Genomic DNA, 21,704 nt, shown 5'->3' with positions numbered 1-21,704 from the left:
ACGTACATTAATATACAATATAAATTCATGTAACTAATATTCTACCATAATAATTATCTATGGAAGCCACTGACATTTAAGTAAAGATTTTAGTGATTTTTTTTGGCCTGGGCAAAGCTTGTTCACATTTCTCAATGAACCTACGTTTTAGCATGAGGCATAAGCAAACCTGAGACATTAGAACTGAGACAATGGCTAATGCATCTGAAAGGACAAATAAAAAGGGATCAATTTACTTGTTATAATATTTAGCCTATTTCCTATTCTTTGGCTGAATACTTGTCAATCTTCAGGCTCTGAAGAAGTCAGGATCCTTATTATACTAAAAAGAAAGCAATCGGCCAGGCACGGTGGCTCACACCTGTAATCCCAGCACGTTGGGAGGCTAAGGCGGGTGGATCACCTGAGGTCAGGAATTCAAGACCAGCCTGACCAATATGGTGAAACCCGTCTCTACTAAAAATACAAAAATTTGCCTGGCGTGGTGGCAGACGCCTGTAGTCCTAGCTACTCAGTAGGCTATGACAGGATAATCACTTAAACCCAGGAGGCGGAGGTTGCAGTGAGCTGAGATCATGCCACTGCACCAGCCTGGGCAACAGAGCAAGACTCTGTCTCAAAAAAATAAAAAAATAAAAAAATAAAAAAAAAAGAAAGCAATCTTCGCAAGGTAAAAGGGAAGAGTTAGTTATTACTTTCAAATAGTAACTACTCAATACTTAGCACTAGCTGCTCTAAATATGTCACCTTATTCATCATTACAACTCTGTTAGGTAGATATCTCCATTTTAAATATGTTTTAAATTGAGGTGCATTGGGGATCAAATAGACTAAATCTGATCCAATTAAAATTTACATATACCAAAGCCTATATTCAGTCCTACATTCATAAAATGGCAATGAGAATCATGTGGTGAAACTCTGTCAAACTACATCCAACTCTGACTCCAAGAATGCAGGCTAGAATTTAGGTGTATAGGGCTTTTGGCTGGAAAAAGCTTCCTAGGTTTTCATGACAGTATGGTTAAAAACGATACCTCCATACTTCATAGTCTTACACTTTCTTGTAATATAAGTAGGAATAGCTCTGGATTACAGGTACAAGGAAGAAATTATAATGAACCCTTGAGGAAATAAAATAAAGCTAATAAAAAATAATTCTTACCTTGATGTTGTTTTCTTTTTGAAAAAATAAACAGACAAGTAAAATTCCCGTACTGCAGCAACATATACTCCCTGGTATTTCAAAAAGAAGATAAACATTCATAAAAATAGTCAACGCTCCTTTTTTTTTTTTTTTGAGACAAAGTCTCGCTCTTGTCTGCCAGGCTGGAGTGCAATGGCGTGATCTCGGCTCACTGCAACCTCCGCCTCCCGAGTTCAAGTGATTCTCCTGCCTCAGCCTCCCGAGTAGCTGGGATTACAGGTGCCTACCGCCACGCTTGGCTAATTTTTGTATTTTTAGTAGAGACTGGGTTTCACCATGTTGGCCAGGCTGGTCTCAAACTCCTGACCTCAGGTGATCCACTTGCCTCGGCCTCCCAAAGTGCTGGGATTACAGGCATGAGTCACCACACCAGCCCAACACTCTTTAAAAAGAAACATTCCCCCACGAAAGCTAACTGTAACTTTGTTCAGCTGATAAGGGTATATTAATATGTTATCTTCTACTTTGGTTGTAGAAAGAATAATCATACTATTAAAACAATGATAGAAAATTAAAAGATGAACTTAGGTCCTAAATCCTAAAACTAGACTCTCAAGCTTAAAGTACAATGATTAGAATTTTTTTCCATTAGGAATAATTTACATACACTAAAATGCAATGTTCGACATACATGTACATCTACATAACCACTGCCACAATCAGGATCTAGAACATTTCCTTCCTCAGAAATGCACCCGTCCCTCTTTACAGTCATTCCTCAATGTCCCCACCCCACCTATCTGTTTCTATCGCCACAGCTTATTTCTCTGCTTGTTGTAGAATTTCACGTTCATGGAATGGTAAAATATACACTCTTTTGTGCTTGTCCTCTGTGGCTCAACATTATCCATCATCTTTTTGAATTTCACCCACATTCTCATGTGTGTTATTAGCTCCTTTTTACTGCTGAGCGGCATTCCACTGCATACATATCACATTTGTTTATTCTCTTGCTGAAGAACATTTGGGTTAATTTATATTTTGGAGCTACTATGAATAATCACTCTTGTACACATCATTTTGTGGTTATATTTTCATTTCTTTGATTTACCTTTGCTCTGTATCCTGTCAATATTAGCTATTCTAGTGGACCTAAAGTGGTACGTTGCTATGTTTTTAATTTGTATTTATTTGATGACTAACAATGCTGAAGAATGCTGACATTAATGATGTTAAAAAAGTTTACTCTGAGAAATTAACTCTTTTCAGACTAATGCCAGAATAATGCTACAAAACTTAAGACTAAAGAAACATGCCCCTATAGTGATGTCCGGAGGCTTTTCATAGCATTTGATTTTAAAATAGTAAAGTAACTGTTAACAGGGAATGGCTGAAGAAATCACAGTAAAAACATCAGTTATTATTTATGAAAAACATGTTAGTATACACACATGCTGCGATGTTAAGTGAAAAAAAGATAAAAAGACTTCTGATCTTAATTCTTTTTGGGAAAAGTTATTTTATGAATGTTAAGAAAAAAGCCTAGAAAGAGATTCTTCAGTGATCACTGATGAGATTACAGGTTTTATTTCCTCATTATATTTTTCTGTAGTTTCCAAATTTTCTATCATGGGCATATTAATTATGAACAGGGAGGCCATAATTTCTAAAGACACATAGTCTAAGAGAGTTTACAAAGGCAATAGGAGAGAATACATAAAAATAAGGATAGTCCTAAAAAAATGTATACCATAAATACATGCTAAAGCAATGAAGAGGCTTCTTAGTGACTAATAAAAATATAGTAATTCAAGGGAATATAAAATCACTGTAACATAAAATGCTCAGAAGAGAGATTGCAGGAAAGAAATTTTAGGTACAAAACAGAAAACCAGCAAAACAAAATTTACCTCATTTCCAAAGGCAATGCATTTGGGTGACTGGTTTATGTAATCCAAAACAAAGGACAGCTCCTTGGCTTCTACTTCCTGGCTTGATGATTTTGGCAGTTTCACTGAAACCAGCTGAAATATATCTAGCCAAAGGACGCTATATTAATATAAAGCTTCTCTAGAGACAGCAAACATGTGCATTTATTCATATGATTTTTTTTTTGAGACGAAGTCTTGCTCTGTCACCCAGGCTGGAGTGCAGTGGCGTGATCTTGGCTCACTGCAACCTCTGCCTCCCAGGTTCAAGCAATTCTGTTGGCTCAGTCTCCCGAGTAGCTGGGACTACAGGCCTGCACCACCACGCCTGGCTAATTTTTGTATTTTTAGTAGAGATGGGGTTTCACCATGTTGGCCAGGCTGGTCTTGAACTCCTGACCTCAAGTGATCCACCTGTCTTGCCTCCCAAATTGCTGCGATTATAAACTGTGCCTGGCCCTATGAAACTGCTAATCAGTGCTCTAGAATGTATTTGATGCCAAGATAATAATTCTAGGCTAATCTTGAACAAAATATACCTTAGAGTTGGACTCTTTGAATGAACAAGTTTTAAATGGAAGTCTAATTCCATAACTCATGTACATAAATGCCCCAAATATATAGAAATAGAAATCAACTTGTGTCTACTGGTGCACTGTACATTCCAAAGTATTAAGCTGAGTGTTAAAATGGAAAAAGAATATGAATGTTGGTGAACTGAGTAACCAAATGCAACAAACCATCTGAGAGTTTTCAGAAATGCTATCAAGGGCCTGCCATAATATTCATAGGGTAAAATCTCCTTTCTTGTAACACCGACAAATTCTTCTCTTTATATGCCTTTAAAAAGTATCTCCTTAAGGGTATTCTTTTTACTCACAGTAAAAGCAAAAGTCCTTCCAATAGCCTATGATGCTAAATATAATCTATTCTTAACTGGCTCACTCCCGCCCGCCCCACTTCTCCAATATAGCTGCACAGCTCTTCTCTTATGTAATATTTATTCCTCCTATGTTGCCCATTTCCGCCCCCTGCTTTATTTTTCTCTAGACCACCTTTCATCTTACTGTATCATATTAACTGATCCAGTCAGTTTACTACTGGGACTTAGAAGTGTTTTGTTTTGTGCAACCATAACAGTATTCAGCACACAGTGGGTGCTCGATTAGGTGGTGAATGACTATATGACACATAGTCAAGAAATAATACCATCAAAAAGAACACGTAAATAAGAGCCTAATTTATTTTTAAACCAGATAAGTAACTGCAACATTATTTATTCAATTTTCTATCAGAGACTCTGCTTTTGGGCTGTGGAACATAGATAACACAAAAAGGGTACACATATATGTATATGTTTTTGTATTTGAGTATGAGAGGCCCATGGTACAGTACGTAAGCCAGCTAGCACAGGGGATATTTTCAAGACTGACTCACATTTTTATGTAGCAGCTATCCAGATTTTCATATGCTGGGTGCCCATTATATGCCAAGTACTAAAGACTAATAATAGATCTCATTATGAGAAGAATTTAGATTACAACACAGGATCTTTACTTTAGATCAGTAGTTTTCCACCCTGTCTTGCATATTAGACACAACTGAGAACTTTTTCAGTAAACTAGGCCCCAGCACACAGAAACTTACTAAGTTCTTCAAGTGATTCTTATGTGCAGTCAGTGTTTTGCATCATGGCTAAAAAGTTTTGCTACAGCTATTGGCAACTACTTTTCCAACTGAGGAATTATGGAGTGAGTATAGGAAGTTGCTACCAAATATGAGTGATGAGCAGAATCACCTGGGACGATACTAAGAATGCAGATTTCTAAAGTACATCCCAAACCTAGTGATCAGGAAGATTAGGAATCTGAATTTTTCGTAAACATGTGAACTGTTATCAGGAATCCATGTATTCAATATACGAAATCGAACTTAAATATCAAAAAGAGTGCTATGTTTGAAGTAGTCATCTGGCAAGATGACTGAATTATTATTAAGAACGTTGCCATCTTCAGAACATTTTTTGAAATGTCCTTTGGAGGTGGTTTAGGGATCCTCCCACCTCAGCCTCCTGAGTAGATAGGACTATAGCCACCGTATCTAACTTACTTTTCTTTCTTTTTTAGACAGGGTCATGGTACATGTTGCCTAGGCTGGTCTCAAACTCTTGACCTCAAGCAATCCTCCTTCCCTGGCCTCCCAAAAAAGTGCTGGGATTACAGTTGTCAGCCATTATGCCCAGCCCCACTATCATCTTAAAGCTGCTTCGTATTCTTCATTCTGAACACAACTGTATTTTATGGAGGACACCACAGGATACAGTAGCATTCTTGAATCTGGGGATCAGAAAATTTCTTTAGATGTAACCTCATGTCAGTGTTCTGTTTTATTGAATTCTATAATAAAGGACAATTATTTGTAATCACTGACAATATTCTAGGAATTCCTAAAATGCTGATGCACGGCAGTTTCAATGGACTAATGTTCCAAAGACAGTGAAAATGTAATTAATAGTAACTGAGTCACATTATTGGTTCTTAATATCAACCAATTTCTTTTTTTTTTTTTTTGAGACAGAGTCTCGCTCTATCATCTAGGCTGGAGTGCAGTGGCGCTATCTCGACTCACTGCAAGATCCACCTCCCGAGTTCACGCCATTTTCCTACCTCAGCCTCCTGAATAGCTGGGACTGCAGATGCCCAACATCATGCCTGGCTTTTTGTATTTTGTTTAGTAGAGATGGGGTTTCACCGTGTTAGCCAGGATGGTCCAGATCTCCTGACCTTGTGATCTGCCCACCTCGGCCTCCCAAAGTGCTGGGATTACAGGTGTGAGCCACCTCGTCTGGCCAATATCAACCAATTTTCTATGCCATTTCCACCCTGACTCAAAAGAGTAAGAAGTGTTCAATGATGGATAAAATGATAGTGATGCTTAAGAATAACAGATTTAAGTTCAGTAGAAAGACAAATTCTATCCATCTTTGTAAAGCAGACTTAAAATTTGAGGTCTGCAGTCTGCTATTGCAACTACATATAAAATAATCCTTACCTCACTGCGTATTTCAGAACTTATACAAAGCCTCTCCAAATGAACACAATAATGACAAAAGCAATTTAAATGCCCATTCTAAAAACTGTTAGCTTCAGATTAAAACCAAAACGTTACATTTTGAGAAACTGTAAAATGTAAAGGGCCACTCAATGCCATACATAGTAAGTTAATTACATCATACCTGGTTTTTCTTTATTTACTATAGCAAAGACAGAATCCTCAGCTTGGGCAACAGTAAAGAGGGCATGAAGTTTACATCCAACTATGAAAGTCTGAAAGATAAAGAGCACCATAGTGTTTACTGTCTGTTCCCTCCGGTAGAACATAAAATCCATTAAGGCAGAGATTTTTATCTATTTTGCTCGTTGCTGTATTCTCAACATAAGGAGAGTACCTGGCCTATAGAAGACAACTGATACATATTTGTTAAATACCCTTTCAAGTTTCCTACACATATATCTGATTCTTTTTAATGGTTTTATAGTATTGTATTGAACGTATCATAATTTTAACTGATGTCAAGGTCATATTTAACTTTTTTCCTACCATGAACAATGCTATAAGGCCTTTGTGTACAGGCCATTATTTCAACAAGAGATTCTTAGAAGTGAGACTGCTGTAGCAAAACGTTTTTATTGATTTTCAGTTTTAACTCTCATTATGTACAAAAGTGCCTGCTTCTCTATACTTTGCCTATCACTAGATTTTTTTCAATCTACAATTTGGCTAAATTTATGAGAGGAAATATTGTGTTCTTTGTTTAGATTTCTCTATTAATGAGTTTAAGCAGCTCTTCATATTTATTGGCTAATTGTATTTCTTTTCTGTGAATTTACATATTCCTACTTTATGCCAATTTCTTCTACCAGGCTTTTAGTTTTTCCTTATTGGTTTTTGGGAATATTTTTGTATACGTGGAATAATATCTTTTGTAAATATCTTCTCCCACCTTTAACTTGTCTTTAACAAGTGGAAAATTTTTATATAGTCAAATTAATTTTTTTGATGCTATTTTGTAACTTGTTTAGAAAGTCTATTTAAATATTTGGCCTTATAGAAAGAAACAGTACATCTACCATTAAATTACATTGCCTTTTTTTTTTTTTCACATAAGGAAAAGATCAATCCACATACCTTTATTAAGATGCCATCTATATAGTCCCACAGTTTAATTGTGCCATCAAGGGAACAAGAGTATAGCTAAAAGGGTAAAACAATACAAAATTGATTAAAAAAAAGAAGAAAAAAAGAAATTCATCAAGATATCAAATGAATAATTAAATGCTGATGGGGCATTTTCTATTCATTAATTCACAGTTAATCTTAAAGAGGTAGAGTCATTTATTTACATTGCTTCTGCAAAACAATCTTTTCACAGCTTTCTGCAAGAAGCAGATCCATCCTTTTCAAGTTTTAACTAAAAGAGAGAGGAAAAAAGTTGACCTTCTATCTTGGAGAGGGAGATGGTAACGTTTTGAATGAGATATGAAAAGTACCTAGGTGCAGTGGCTCCCATCTGTAATCTCAGCACTTTGGGAGGCTCAGGCAGGTGCATCACTTGAGGCCAAGAGTTCGAGATCAGCCTGGCCAACGTGGTGAAACCCCATCTCTAGTGAAAATACACAAATCAGCCAGGAGTGGTGGCACATCCTGTAATCCTAGCTACTCGGGAGGCTGAGGTTGCAGTGAGCTGAGATCACATTGCTGTACTCCAGCCTGGGAGACTGAGACTCTCCAAAAAAAAAAAAAAAAAAAAAAACACACACACACACAAGAGCTTGTTGCTCTTCCTCCCAGAACTCAGTTTACTCAGTTTTATCAGCCAAACTCCTTTCACCTTATATGAGTATTAAGGGAGCGCTTCTCAAGTGACTGAAGAATATTCTGCTTAAAAAAAATTTCTTCCAATCCATCAAGGACCAATACTTTCATAAAATACAATAGAAATTATAATACACTTGGATGCTATGGCAATGTCAAAGTGTTTTGTGACACTCACTTTCTGTACTCTTAAACAGAATGGTAACTAATGGTTTAGGACACTGGTCTGTGGACCATACTTTGGTAGTACCGGAAGACCTTACTAACACATAGGTTTATTTTTGTCCTAGTGTGCTTAGTTTTAATAATACTAAGTTTCCGCTAGATTTTTTTTGTTGTTGTTGTTATAGGAAAATACTTTGCTTATAATGTTGACAAAGAATTTTAATATTTTTAAAGAAAGTGGCAATTTTAGGATTTCTGCAAATAGAGACATGGACTCAGAGAAGAGAAATGTAAAAATGTTGGAGTAAAACCATGTTATCTATCCACGTCAAAAAATTATAGTAACTAGGACATTTATATCACAATTACTGCATATGAGAATCATAAATATGGACTAGTAGAATGTAACAAGTCAAACATATAATTACTGTCAAAACAATGGTTAATACACAAATACTGTGACTCCTAAGTCCAGAACTGGTGCCCCTGCACCTCAACCAAATCTACTGATAAAACTGCCCTTCTCTAATTTTATTCACCTGAAACAAAGATTTTATGCAATGTGTGTACATTTTTTTTGCTATAAAACTTAGTATATGGACTTCACAAATTTCAATTTTAACAAAATAATAGTTTTGCTATTGAAAACATTCAAATATCACACATAGCGATAAACTTTTGTCAAACCCTCAGATGATGGCAAGGATAAAATATGTACTTGGATCCCACAGAAAAGTTACCTAACTTTGATTTTTAGGAGTAGCTCATTTAATTTTGGAAAGAAAAGATTGGTGCTACTTTATTTCCTTTGGAATAAGACTGTATGGCAATGCAAATCCATCCTTGATCAGTAACTTCCAAGTTGGCTATGACTAATCCAGGAAAATGGAATTGGATTAAAAATGAGAACAAGAACAAAATATTGTTGAGATAAAATTTTAGTAGATTTGCTGAAACTTAAGAACAGAATTAAAATGACCATGTCATTATTCTTAAATACTGAGAAAGAAGGGCTGCTTTGTGGGGGAAGTAGGAAAATCTGCACTAAATTAAATTCCCAAATTTGTCTTGAAACTAACTAATTGACCCACTCACCAAACAAAATTTCTTATCTAGATACCGGTATTAAGACTAGGCAATATCTAGAGTAAGCCAGAGCCTCACTTCTAAAGGAACAGATCTACCAAGCTCCTGGCCAACATTTTTCAAAATGTGTTCCAGAAACCAAACGGTTCACAAGTCATGTAAGTTTGAGAAACACCAAATACTACATACCCCTTTTGGATATCCGCAATGCATGTAAGGGAACCTAAGAAGACCTACAATCAACAAATACATTTAACTGTGCCAAGCCCTTAATTTCAGAAACTCATACAGCCAAGAATATCTTTCTCAAGTAACACCTATTAGCATTCTGTGGAACAAATGGTTCACAGAATACGCTATAGGCAATGTAGTTTAGTAAGTGAAAAATACCCTACAACTGGAAATAAATATTTTACTTATAACCTGGAAAGCTTCCCAGCCAAATTCAACGCAAATTTTTCTATAAAGAACAAAGCCAATCTTAAAGTATTCAGCTATAACTGTATGACACCTGTAGATGGTTGTTGGGGTTAAGTTGGATTCCAGTCACCAGATTTCTGTGTCCATGCAGTATGTGTACACACTCTTCTGTAACTGTGCTGTAAACTTTAACAAAGTCTCCAGAGACACAGAAGATATACCTGGAAAAAAAAGAAAGAAAAGTAAGTTTTACATACTGTATTAGTCTGTTTTCACACTGCTGAAAAACACATTTTTCATCATTGTTTCAGTGGTCTTGAACTCCCAGCCTCAAGTGATGCACCTGCCTGGGCCTCCCAAAATGCTGAGATTACAGGTGGGAGCCATTGTACCTGGTGCTTTTCATATTTCATTCAAAACCTTACCATCTCCCTCTTCAAATTTATAAAGGAAAGAGATTTAATGGACTCACAGTTCCACGTGGCTAGGGAGGCTCCACAATCATGGTGGAAGCAAAAAGCATGTCTTACATGGTGGCAGGCAAAAATAGAACTTGTGCAGGGGAGCTCCCCTTTATAAATCCATCAGCTCTCATGAGACTGATTTACTACTACAAGAACAGTACAGGGGAAACTGCCTCCATGATTCAGTTATCTCCAACTGGGTCCCTCCCACGACATGTGGAGATTATAGGAGCTACAATTCAAAATGAGATTTGAGTGGGGACACAGCCAAACCATATCACATACTCGATAGGTAGTAGGATCTTTTTACTGTCCATGATAAAAATGCAACAGAGGTTTCTTTTGGTATAGTTTAAGAATTGTGGCCGGGCGCGGTGGCTCAAGCCTGTAATCCCAGCACTTTGGGAGGTTGAGACGGGAGGATCACGAGGTCAGGAGATCAAGACCATCCTGGCTAACACAGTGAAACCCCATCTCTACTAAAAAATACAAAAAACTAGCCGGGCGAGGTGGCGGGCGCCTGTAGTCCCAGCTACTTGGAAGGCTGAGGCAGGAGAATGGCGTAAACCTGGGAGGCGGAGCTTGCAGTGAGCTGAGATCTGGCCACTGCACTCCAGTCTGGGAGACAGAGCGAGACTCTCTCTCAAAAAAAAAAAAAAAAAAAAAAATTGTATACTCAAATTTGTGTGCCTTTTGTCTACGGGGACATCTATGACCAATCAGTTCATTAACTCAGAAGAGATTAATGATGCCAATGTCATCTCTCTTGCCTGTTTGTAGACAGAGGCTATAAATGGAATTATCCTGCAAAAACAGCCAACTTAACCAAGTTGCCTGCTCATTCAATGGATGCAGACAGTGTGCTAGTCACTATCAACTATTACTCTTCAATAGTACTGCCAACAGCAGTGTTTTTCCATGTCCCCAACCTCTCCATGGTTCACTGGCAACACCAGCTTGCAAATGCTAAGTCAAAGGTTCTGCTCCAGTTGGTGAGGTCTGGTCTGGGCCTTTTGTACAGAAAAATACAAAGACTTTATTCCATTTTTTTTTTTCTTGTTGCTGAAATGCTGGCTTTGCTTTGTCTTTCTGGATTTGTGGATTTCTTCCATGTAGTAGCAGCTACTAAATTACTAAAAGTGGTTAAGTTGGGGCACTATTTGACTTTCATGATATCATCACAGAACAAGGCTCAGAAATATAAATCTTCTTGTATCTTTCAAGTAAAAAATATTTGCTCCGTGCCTATTATAGCTATAGCAGTACTCTTATTTATGGTTTCACTTTCCCTGGTTTTAATTACCTACAGTCAAGATCAATCTGAAAATATCAAATGGAAAAATTCCAGAAACAACTCATAAGTTTAAAATTTTATGCCATTCTCAGTAGCGATGAATTCCCCTTGTCTCACCTGAGACATGAATCATTCCTTTTTCCAGCATTCTCTGCTGTAGACACACCTGCCCGTTAGTCACGTAGAAACTGTCTAGGTTATCCTATCCACTATTGCTGTACTGTAGCACTTATGTTCAAGTAACCCTTATTTTACTTAATAATGGCCCCAAAGTGTAAGAGTAATGATGCTGACATATTGCTATAATTGTTCTATTTTATTATTGATGTTAATCTCTGTGCCTAATTTATAACTTAAAATTTATCATAAGTATGTATGTATAGGAAAACATATAGGAAATATAGCGTTCGGTAGTACCTGTGGTTCTAGGCATCCACTAAGGGTCCTGGAACATATCCTCTGTGGACAAGGGAGGGCTACTGTATTACAACACACTAAGAGTAAATCTGTTGCAAACTGGGACCACTGCTATCCTATTTTATCAGTTCAAGATACTTGATTTTCACATGTTCATCTCTTGGAAATTAGGATGCATCTTATAATCAATAGAACCTTGTAAGTGCTGTCAGCCAGGAGGCATGGTATGAAATGGTGTAAGATCAAGAATGTATGAGCAACAAAGCATTTACATAACCTCCCCTTTGGCTGCAGCCTCTTCTCCATTCCCATGAGTACTTCAGTGCAGAGGCTTAACATCTCCATCCTGGACCACTCTTCAGGGTTTCCTACAGTCTCCAGGTACAGTCCTTCAATGCAGCTTTGACAGTCACACCAGACTAATTTTGCAAATTTGACCATATCACTTCCTCAGATAAAGTTAAAATCCTTTAATGTTTTCCCTCTGACTTTAGGAAATGATCCAATTTCTTAAGGCTTTGGTAGTCTGATCCCAGTCTAACCTGAACTACTTTTTCACTTAAGACTGTCTCTATTAAAATAGTTCATAACTCCAACAATTTCCCCCATCCTCCAGACACACCCTATCAATATGAAAGAAGTCCTTTAGATATGGTTTCCTTGAGACAGTGGTAGGTAGGGGGCTACTGCTGGCCAAGAAAACTTTCCCTAACTGCTTCTGATAAGCTTCCTCAGAAAAAAGGAATGTCTTCTCTTCTGGTTTCTCAGCAAAGAACAATGGTTTCAATTACTTAAGTGCAACCCTTCAAAGTCAACTTTCTCTCCATGATTTTGCACTCTCTGATATCTACATAGAACACGTTTTCTAACTATTTTTTTATTTCCTAAGAGTAAGCTTTTTATTTTTCAACTTTTAATTTTGAAATCATTTTAGATTTACAGAAGAATTACAGAGTTCCTGTATACACTTCACCTAGCTTCCACAAATGTTAGCACTTTACATAATCACAGTACATTAGTCAAAACTAAGATATTAACATTGGTACATGACTATTAACTACATAATTTATTTGGAGTTCTTCACTTTTTCCATTAATGTCTTTTTTATGTTCCTAGAATCCAATCCAGCATACCACATTAGTTGTCGTATCTTCTTAGAACCTTCTAATCAGTGACAGTTTTTCAGTCTTTCCCATTTCTCAGAACTCTTGACTACTGCTTTAAGATTCACCTCAGAATTTTCTCCCAGAAGCCCTTCCTCATCTTCTCATTCTAGATCAGCACCAGTCCTAATGTGCTTCTACACAACGGTGGGCTTAGCTCCATGACTGAATTTACCACAAGGCATTAAGACTGTGTACTATGTTTCTCCTCTACCAGATTGTGAGTTCTTTGAGGCGAGACACTGTGTTTTCACTTATTAGAAACAATAATAAGTCAAACCCAAATGGATTCGAATGCCAGCTTTATTATGTATTAGCTGAATGATGTTGGAGAATTTACTTAACTTCTTTAAACTTCACATCTCCACTTACAGTTATCCATTGTAAAATGCAAATAACACTTTCTCATAGAGTTTAAGTGAAACAATGCATGCAAATGCAAGCTTAGCATACACAGTAAGCACTCACTAAATAGGAATAATACCTTAACCTTGTAGACTGGAAGGTGTGTAATGCACCCACCACAACCCCTGTCACATAGGATTCATTTTGTTGAGAAAGTGAAGAAGTAAGAAATTAGGAATGTTTCAAGTCAGAATCAGGATTTAAACTGGACTCTGAAGAATGTATGATTTAAGGGGTGGGAAGAAAAAAAAGCAACATAAGCAAAAGCAAGGAAATAGTATGATTATATACAAGACGCAGATAATGTACTTATCTGACAAGCAAAGTGTCTATAATGGGTAGTATCAGGAAACAGTTGGGTAAGAAGAGTTGAGCTATATTAGAGAAGGGAGTGAAAGCCACATAGAGGAGTTATAACTGAGGAAACAAAAAACCGTTACAAAGTTCTGAGCAAGACTAGGAATAAGAGAGTAAAAATGTTGTAACAGTAACAACTTAGGAAAATTGTTACAGCACCAATACTCAGAATGATCTGTAAGGGAAAAATACTGAGTTTGGGACATTAGCTTGTGGGTAGTTTAGGAAAGTGAAAGGCAAGGATGACTCAACTGTTTCAGTTTTCTCTACCCTAACAACCCCAGTGCAATAATTCATAGCACCATATAATTGTGGGATGCCACAGAATGGGATGCAAACAGAACTGGACTGTGAGTCAGTAATATCTAATACAGAACACCAGGAACTTACATGTATACCCACATGTACAACCCACTCAAGCACCCAGAACAGAGTTTTTGTTTTAGTTTCAAGAGGAAGTTGCCAAATTTCCACAAGTCTGTCGTTTTATGATTTTGGCTTTCTTGATAAGCACCTTAAGGTAAAATGCAAAAGTATTCCTCTTTGTATAAGGCAGTCAACCCATTGTGGTACCTTGTAGATAATATTCAAATCTTTGCTGAGTTCATTATAATCCTGTTCATTTGTTCGAGAAATGGTTTTAATTATCAGCTTATATATAAATGACAAAAAAAAAAAAAAAAAGAAAAAAAAGAACAACATCTAAATCTTGACCAAGTTCCCCAAACTTCAGTCCTGAATTTCTACCTACTACTAGCTATATCCATCTGGCTGTTTTACAGGTACCTTAGAGTTAATAACCGTGAACTGAACTCTATCTTCCCATTAACACTGACTGTGAAATCACTCTAAAACCCTGTCTCTTTTTTCCATGTTCAATATTACCTTAGTTTGGGCAAGAGTGATTTCTTGCTTGGATGTCAGCACTGGCTAATCCCTGGTCTCTATTCTTCCAGAGTCTGTTCTTGCCATCTCTTATACCCTACTGCAATTACACTGACTTTACACAGAAGGCTCAATCCCCCCAGTTTTCAAGGCCCCCAGATTTCAAGGTTGTAATGAGTCTAGATTGAGCCACTGCACTCCAGCATGGGTGACAGAGTGAGACTCCGTATCCAAAAAAAAAGAGAATATTGTGGAGGCTACAAACTTTCATAAAATACTATCTCTTCTAAGACAGAAAGGGTTTTTTTGATTTTATTAAGTGTCACTCTACCTAAAGTTATTTGAAAACCTGACAATACACTAATAATGATTACAGCTACATACAATGAGCCATTATACGCTGGGCATTGTTGTCTGTAGTTTTAACATATTGAGGCATTTGATCCTCCCAATAACCACGTGAGATGAACTAAATATTATCCTCCGTTTACAGACGATGGCAACTGAGGCAAAGATTAAAAAACTTACAAAGATTTCATAATGTAAGAAGTGGATTTTGAAGCCAGGGAATTGTTTGGTTTCCAGCTACACTGAGAAAAGAGACCAAATCTTAGCGTATTTTTACCTCATAAAGATCTAACATCTGTTTTCACATAAAGTTCCAAAAAGACTGCACTATGCTCTACGCTTCAGGGGTGAGGAGTGGATAAAAAAAGCGGAATATTTTTAGGTTTTAGTCACTCCAAAACATGATTCTGTACGAAAGAGTAGGTACTGCAAAAGTAGTGGCATACACATCCACGCATGGACCATTTTCCAGTCGCCCGAGCACCTTCCAGATCCTCGACACGGAGACCGGCTCCAGGGCCTTTCAATCTACCTGCAGGTAAACTGTCCAGGAATCGGGGGGCGCACCCCAACCTGCAGTGCTAACCGGACCTCCCAGGGACCCTGGGGATCCCCCACACGCTCGTGCTCTACCCAAAGCCCATATCCGCCAGGCTGGCGAGTCCGAACTCGACTGACAGTTCCTTCTCCCCGACCCTCGAGAAATTCACGCCCCGCCCCTCAGCCGACAAAGCGCGGTGCCCCTCATACTTAGAATCTGCAGAGAAGACAGCTCTCCTAAAGTTCAACTCGCTGCCGCCACAACGAACCACGCGGATGTTCTCCTCTTCCACCATCTTTGCGCAGTCGCAGAATGACCAATCGCTGGTCCCGCCCTGAACTTCCTATATTGAGCCGGGTAATACGGCTGTTCCCAGCGCACAGAACCCACCCACGGGCCCTTCTAGGCCTGAGACTCCGTGGTAGGACTCGGCTTCCGTGCAGCCATCTTTTGTGTGGGCAATGCCAAAGTAAGACACTTGTAAGGAAAGATGAAAGCAAAACAGAGACTTAGAGACAATCAGTTTTTATACCTATACAGAATTATTTAATACAGACGTATTTCTCTCAGGCCTTGTCAACCTGACTCTATGACTTTTTCCGCCAGAAGGGAACGGTGGTGCACAATGTACCACGTGACCTGCAGTAGTCCCATTGGAGGCGTCACTTTCTAGTGTCTGTGATGTCGGCGCTGCAGGATGACGTGAGCATCTCGCGTCCCTGGTTTTCTTGGTCGCAGCGTTGCGTTATTGGGTGGAAAGGTAGCTTTCTCCTCCTTGTACAGCTTTTTGTTCCTCTCATTAACCATTCTTCTGTTCTTGTGAGCATCGCTTAGGTTCCTACAGAATCTCCACAGTCCTAGGGCCTAGCTTTCTTCCTTTGGAAATCTGGTTCCTACTCTGGTATTCTGGTGCATCTTCCCCAGCGTTCAGTGTAGCTGCTCGGGCTAATCTGACATTAGGCCAGTCCCGCCAGGTTTTAGGGCGCTGCTCTCTGGTTTCCTGGGTTTTACCTTTTCCCATTAGTGGATAGAGCCTGTGGATTAGGAACCCCTAAAATCCGAAGATGTTTATTTTTGCCAGTTTGTCTCCAGTTTCCCTTTGTAAAGTTACACGTATCATATTCTTGGACCCTGTATATTATGTTGCCTATTTTGATTTCGCTTCTTGATTTGTTGATTTACCACAAAATTACCAAAGTCACAAGTATAGTCACATGCCACATAAGGATCTTTCAGTCAGTGCATATAACATAGTGATTCCTTAAGATTGTAATACTGTGTTTTTACTGTAACTTTTATGTATTTAAATAGACCAATACTATTCTGTTAATAGTATTGGTGTATTATGGCCGGGCGTGGTGGCTCACGCCTGTAATCCCAGCACTTTGGGAGGTCGAGAGGGGATCACGAGGTCAGAAGATCGAGACCACAGTGAAACCCCGTCTCTACTAAAAATACAAAAAATTGGCCGGGCGCGGTGGCGGGCGCCTGTGGTCCCAACTACTCTGGAGGCTGAGGCAGGAGAATGGCGTGAACCCGGGAGGCGGAGCTTGCAGTGAGCAGAGATCATGCCACTGCACTCCAGCCTGGGCAACAGAGTGAGACTCTGTCTCAAAAAAAAAAAAAAAAAAAGTATTGGTGTATTTAAATAATACAATTGTGTTAATAATACAATTGCCTGTAATATTGAGTACAGTAACATGTTGTTCAGATTTGTAGCCTAGAAGCAGTCAGCTATAACTTAGAGCCTAGGTGTGTAGTAGGCTGTACCATCTAGGTTTGTGTAGGTAGGATATTCACGCAATGATGAAATCACCTAACATGCATTTCTTAGAGCATATCCCCATCATTAAGCCACACATAATTATACCCATAAGTTTATTTATTGTAGAGAAATATAGTGTTCACGAAGGTCAAGACATCCTGGGACAGCACCACTGTAAAAATCAGGGATAAATTTACTTTTTAACTGAGAAGTCTAGCTTATTAAAGGGCTCAAAACTTTATTATTTGGGGAGCCAGAACTAGAAAGGGAGATATTTAATAATTTTGATTTATCTCAAGCTGTAACGAGCTTTCTCTTTCATGACTGTGATACCTTTTGTCACAGTGGATGAAGCGTAAAATATCACTTTTGATTCTGCAGCCTTAATCTCTTTTTGTTCAGTCTCTTGATGTCTGGACAGTAAATCTTTTAAAGACTGTTGGGTACTTTGTAACCTGATACAGGCTTTTCCTTAGGGCCTGAGCCAAGAAACAAAATAAATATTTTCACTCAAATTAGTGTGATTTTAGTTGTATGTTACTGTATGGTAACTTTAGATTTTTCAGAAAAGAATCAGAAATCCTGATATGGACAAAAACTAGCTGGATTGATAAACCTATAGGAGGATTATTTTACACAGGGTTTTAATTTACCCAAGTGCCCAGAAAGATAAGTCATTTGTATTTTCATTTCTTTTTACATAATTTTTAATGAACCAATGCCTCCTACAGCTGTTTAATTAATAGTGCCTTGTCTTTATCATTATAACAAGAAGGCTGAGGTAGGCAGAATAGGGCTACTGTAGTGGTTCATTCATACCACCAGGGACCTATGCTTTCTCTACTTTGTTCTTTCCATTTATTGTCCTTAACTATATTGGTTTTGTCCTTATGCTCACAGTTCATGTTCCTTTCAGTTAGAAGAAATAAGGGAATAGCAAGAAAGAGCATAGCCTATATACAGAAGGAAAAGGATTTTCCACAAACACTTATTTTGCATCTTCCATCCAGGAAATATTTACTAAGTGCCTAGTATATGCCAGACATTCTTTCAGGCTCTGGGAATACTGGAGTGAGAAAAATAGTAAACAAAATCCGTGTCTTACTGGACTTTACCTTACCATGGGAAGAAACAAAAACTTACTATACTTTTGATGTCTTTGTGTGCCAAGGGGAAACTCAAAGTAGAAAAGAAAGTGAGTATAAGGGTTTGATTGCATTTATAATGGGTTTTTAGGGAAAGCCTTACTGAGAAGATAACATTTGAAATGACCTGAAAAGGTTGAGAGCGTGAATAAGCCTGGAGCTATTTGGTGAAAGAGTCAACCAGAGGAAAGAGTATTCCTTTCCATGTTCGAGATAAGTCAAGAGGCCAGTGTGACTGGAGAATAGTCATCAAAGGGGTATAGTAAAAGATGGGGTCAGAGAGGTAATAAGAGGCCAGTTCATAGGGTCTCCTAGATCATTGTAACAGCTTTGGGTTTTAGGAAGACAGTGTGGCCTTTGTGTTAAAAAGTGAAATGATTAGGCTAATGTAACAAATGTACATACAATAAAATCTGCTTTCTTTGAGATCTGTAATGCACAAATTATTGTATCCACCATCACAAATAGGATACAGAAGAATTCCAACACCCAAAGAATTCCCTAGTGCTTCTCCTTTGCTCCCCAAGACCTATCCCCTGGCAACCACTAATATGTTCTCCATCCATAGAGTTTTGCCTTTTCTAGAAAGCCGTATATAAATGGGATCATATAGTATATAACGTTTTCAGTCTAGCTTCCTTCACTTAGCATATTGCATTTATGTAATGTACATCAGTGCTTTATATTGCTGAGTGGTATTCCATCGTATGGCTATTTCCCAGTTTATTTATTTGTTGAATGTTTGTATTTTACCCCCAGATTTTAGAAATTATGAATAATACATCTCTAAGCATTCATATGTAGGTTTATGTGTGAACATAAGCTTTTATTGCTCTAGGATAAATAATAGCAAATGGGATTGCTCAAGTCATAAGTGTATGTTTATTTAAGAAATTGCCAAACTTTTTTTTCCCAGAGTTACTATACTATTTTTGCATTTCCATAAGTAATGTATGAAAGTTGTAGTTACTTTACACCCTTGTCAGGGGTTGGTATTATCAAGTTTTGTAAATTTTATTTTAGCCATCATAATAAGTTTGTAGTGGTATTTCATTGTGGTTTTAATTTTCACTTCCCTAATGACTAATGCTGAGCATCATTTTATATCCTCTTTGGTGAAGTGTCATCAAGTCCTTCACCCATTGCTTTATTGGTTATCTTCTTGCTGAGTTTTGAGCATTCTCTTTTAAAATTTTTTATTTTTATTTATTTTTTATTTAATAAAAATTTTAAAAATTTCCCATTAGTGAGAAAGATTTAGCCACATTTTTACTGCTTAGTATCTTCATGTATGTTTCTGTTCCCTTCAACAGATAATAAACATCATGTACAGTCTTTCACACCACTCCCCTGCATAATGTAGGAGACATCTTCAAGCAGATTACATTAATTTTGTATTCATGTCATGAATTACTTAGTGATAGTCCCTTGGGCTCTGCTCTGTTTCCTCGTTCCCTAATAATGGTGCAATTTTTATATTTTCTTAGGTTTTCTGTGATGCTGAAATCTTTATCTGTCCTATATATTTTTCATTCTGCACTTTCTCTCTTGTATACCTCTGCCCTGGGACCCCCAGGCAGTTAAGTTTATTAGTGATGATTAACACAAGTGGGTTATGTTCCATTTAAGGCTAACAGTTCTCATGGTTATAATTACACCTTTTCTGTTTGGGCTATGCTTAAACCCATAGATTAAACCTAGTATTTTCCAGGGAAAATATTGTATGATCTCTTGTACCCAGTGGCTAAAATGAAATTTTAGAATGTTTTGATACATTGTTGTACAAAATGTGGTCCATGGACCAGCAACAGCAGTGTCACCTGGGAGCTTGTTAGAAATGCAGACACTCATGTCCTACCCAGATATGTGGGATCAGAATCTGCATTCTAACAAGATCTGCAGGTGATTCCTATGCATATTTAAATTTGAGAAGTATTACTTTAAAACATAATCTAATGGCAGCTGTATATACAAATGGCTCTCAGTTGGTGCCTCCCATGGGCCAGCCACATGCTTGATGCTTCATATATTTCTAATTATCTCAACAGCCCTGGAGGTGATATTTCTGTTTTACAGGAGAAAAACCTAAGACATACTATGCTAACTTACCCCAGATCATTCTGCTTATAATCAGTAGCACTGATCTTGGAACACAGCACTGTCTGCTTCAAAGACTACCTCTTTCAGACTTTCTTTCTTTTTTTTTTTTAAATCAACTTTTATTTTAAGTTCCAGGGTACCAGTGCAGGATGTGCAGGTTTGTTACATAGGTAAATCTGTGCCATGGTGGTTTGCTGAACAGATCAACCCATGACCTAGGTACTAAGCCCAGCATCAAATTAGCTATTCTTCCTGATGCTTTCCCTCCACCTGGCCACCCCTGCGACAGGCCCCAGTGTGTGTTGTTCCCCTCTATGTGTTCATGTATTCTCATCAACAGCTCCCACTTATAAGTGAAAACATGTGGTGTTTTGTTTGTTTGTTTGTTTTGTCTGTTTCCATGTTAGTTTGCTGAGGATAACGGCTTCCAGCTCCATACATGTCCTTGCCATGATCTTGGCAAGATCATGTTCCTGATCTTGTTCCTTTTCGGACATGATCTTGTTCCTTTTCGTGGCTGCATAGTATTCCATAGTGTATATGTACCGTATTTTCTTCAACCAGTCTATCACTGATGGGCGTTTAGGTTGATTCCACATCTTCAGTATTGTAAATAGTGCTACAGCGAACATACACGTGCATGTATCTTTATAACAGAATGATTTATTTTCCTTTGGGTATATACCCAGAAATGGGATTGCTGTGTCAAATGGTATTCCAGATCTTTGAGGAATTATCACACAATCTTGCAAAATGATTGAGCTAATTCACATTCCCACAAACAGCGTAAAAGTGTTTCGTTTTCCTTGTAACCCCACCAGCATCTGTTGTTTCTTGACTTTTTAATAATCACCATTCTGACCAGCGTGAGATGGTATCTCAGTGTCGTTTTGGTTTGTGTTTCTCTAATGATCAGTGATGTTGAGCTTTTCTTCATATGTATGTCTTTTTTTGAGAAGTGTCTGTTCATGTCGTCTGCCCACTTTTTAATGGTTTTTTTTTTAATTGTAAATATGTTTAAGTTCCTTGTAGTCTCTGGATATTAGACTTTTGTCAGATGACTAGATTGCAAAAAATTTCTCCCATTCTGTAGATTGTCTGTTCATTCTGATGATAGTTTCTTTTGCTGTGCAGAAGCTCTTTAGTTTAATTATATCCCATTTGTCAATTTTTGCTTTTGTTGCAGTTGCTTTTGGTGT

At 37.8% G+C, this 21,704-nt stretch overlaps 1 protein-coding gene across 1 annotated transcript in view; it reads right to left on the bottom strand.

Moving 5' to 3' along the window:
* The window catches only part of WDR75 (WD repeat domain 75), a 35,213-nt gene extending 19,359 nt beyond the window's left edge, over positions 1-15,854 (bottom strand). Inside the window, exons 1-6 of the mRNA XM_023212408.2 lie at positions 15,705-15,854; positions 9,713-9,842; positions 7,264-7,329; positions 6,311-6,401; positions 3,058-3,182; positions 1,166-1,236 (exon numbers count right to left, since the gene is read on the bottom strand). Coding sequence (XP_023068176.2) covers positions 1,166-1,236; positions 3,058-3,182; positions 6,311-6,401; positions 7,264-7,329; positions 9,713-9,842; positions 15,705-15,790 — 569 coding nt within the window. The 5' untranslated portion in view covers positions 15,791-15,854. The remainder of the gene's footprint in view (positions 1-1,165; positions 1,237-3,057; positions 3,183-6,310; positions 6,402-7,263; positions 7,330-9,712; positions 9,843-15,704) is intronic.
* Between the last annotated feature and the right edge of the window lie 5,850 nt (positions 15,855-21,704).

Source organism: Piliocolobus tephrosceles, chromosome 11 (assembly GCF_002776525.5).
Source record: "Piliocolobus tephrosceles isolate RC106 chromosome 11, ASM277652v3, whole genome shotgun sequence".
Lineage (NCBI taxonomy): Eukaryota > Metazoa > Chordata > Mammalia > Primates > Cercopithecidae > Piliocolobus > Piliocolobus tephrosceles.
The sequence above is the reverse complement of the archived record's forward strand: the minus strand, read 5'-3'. Positions and strand labels throughout refer to the sequence as shown.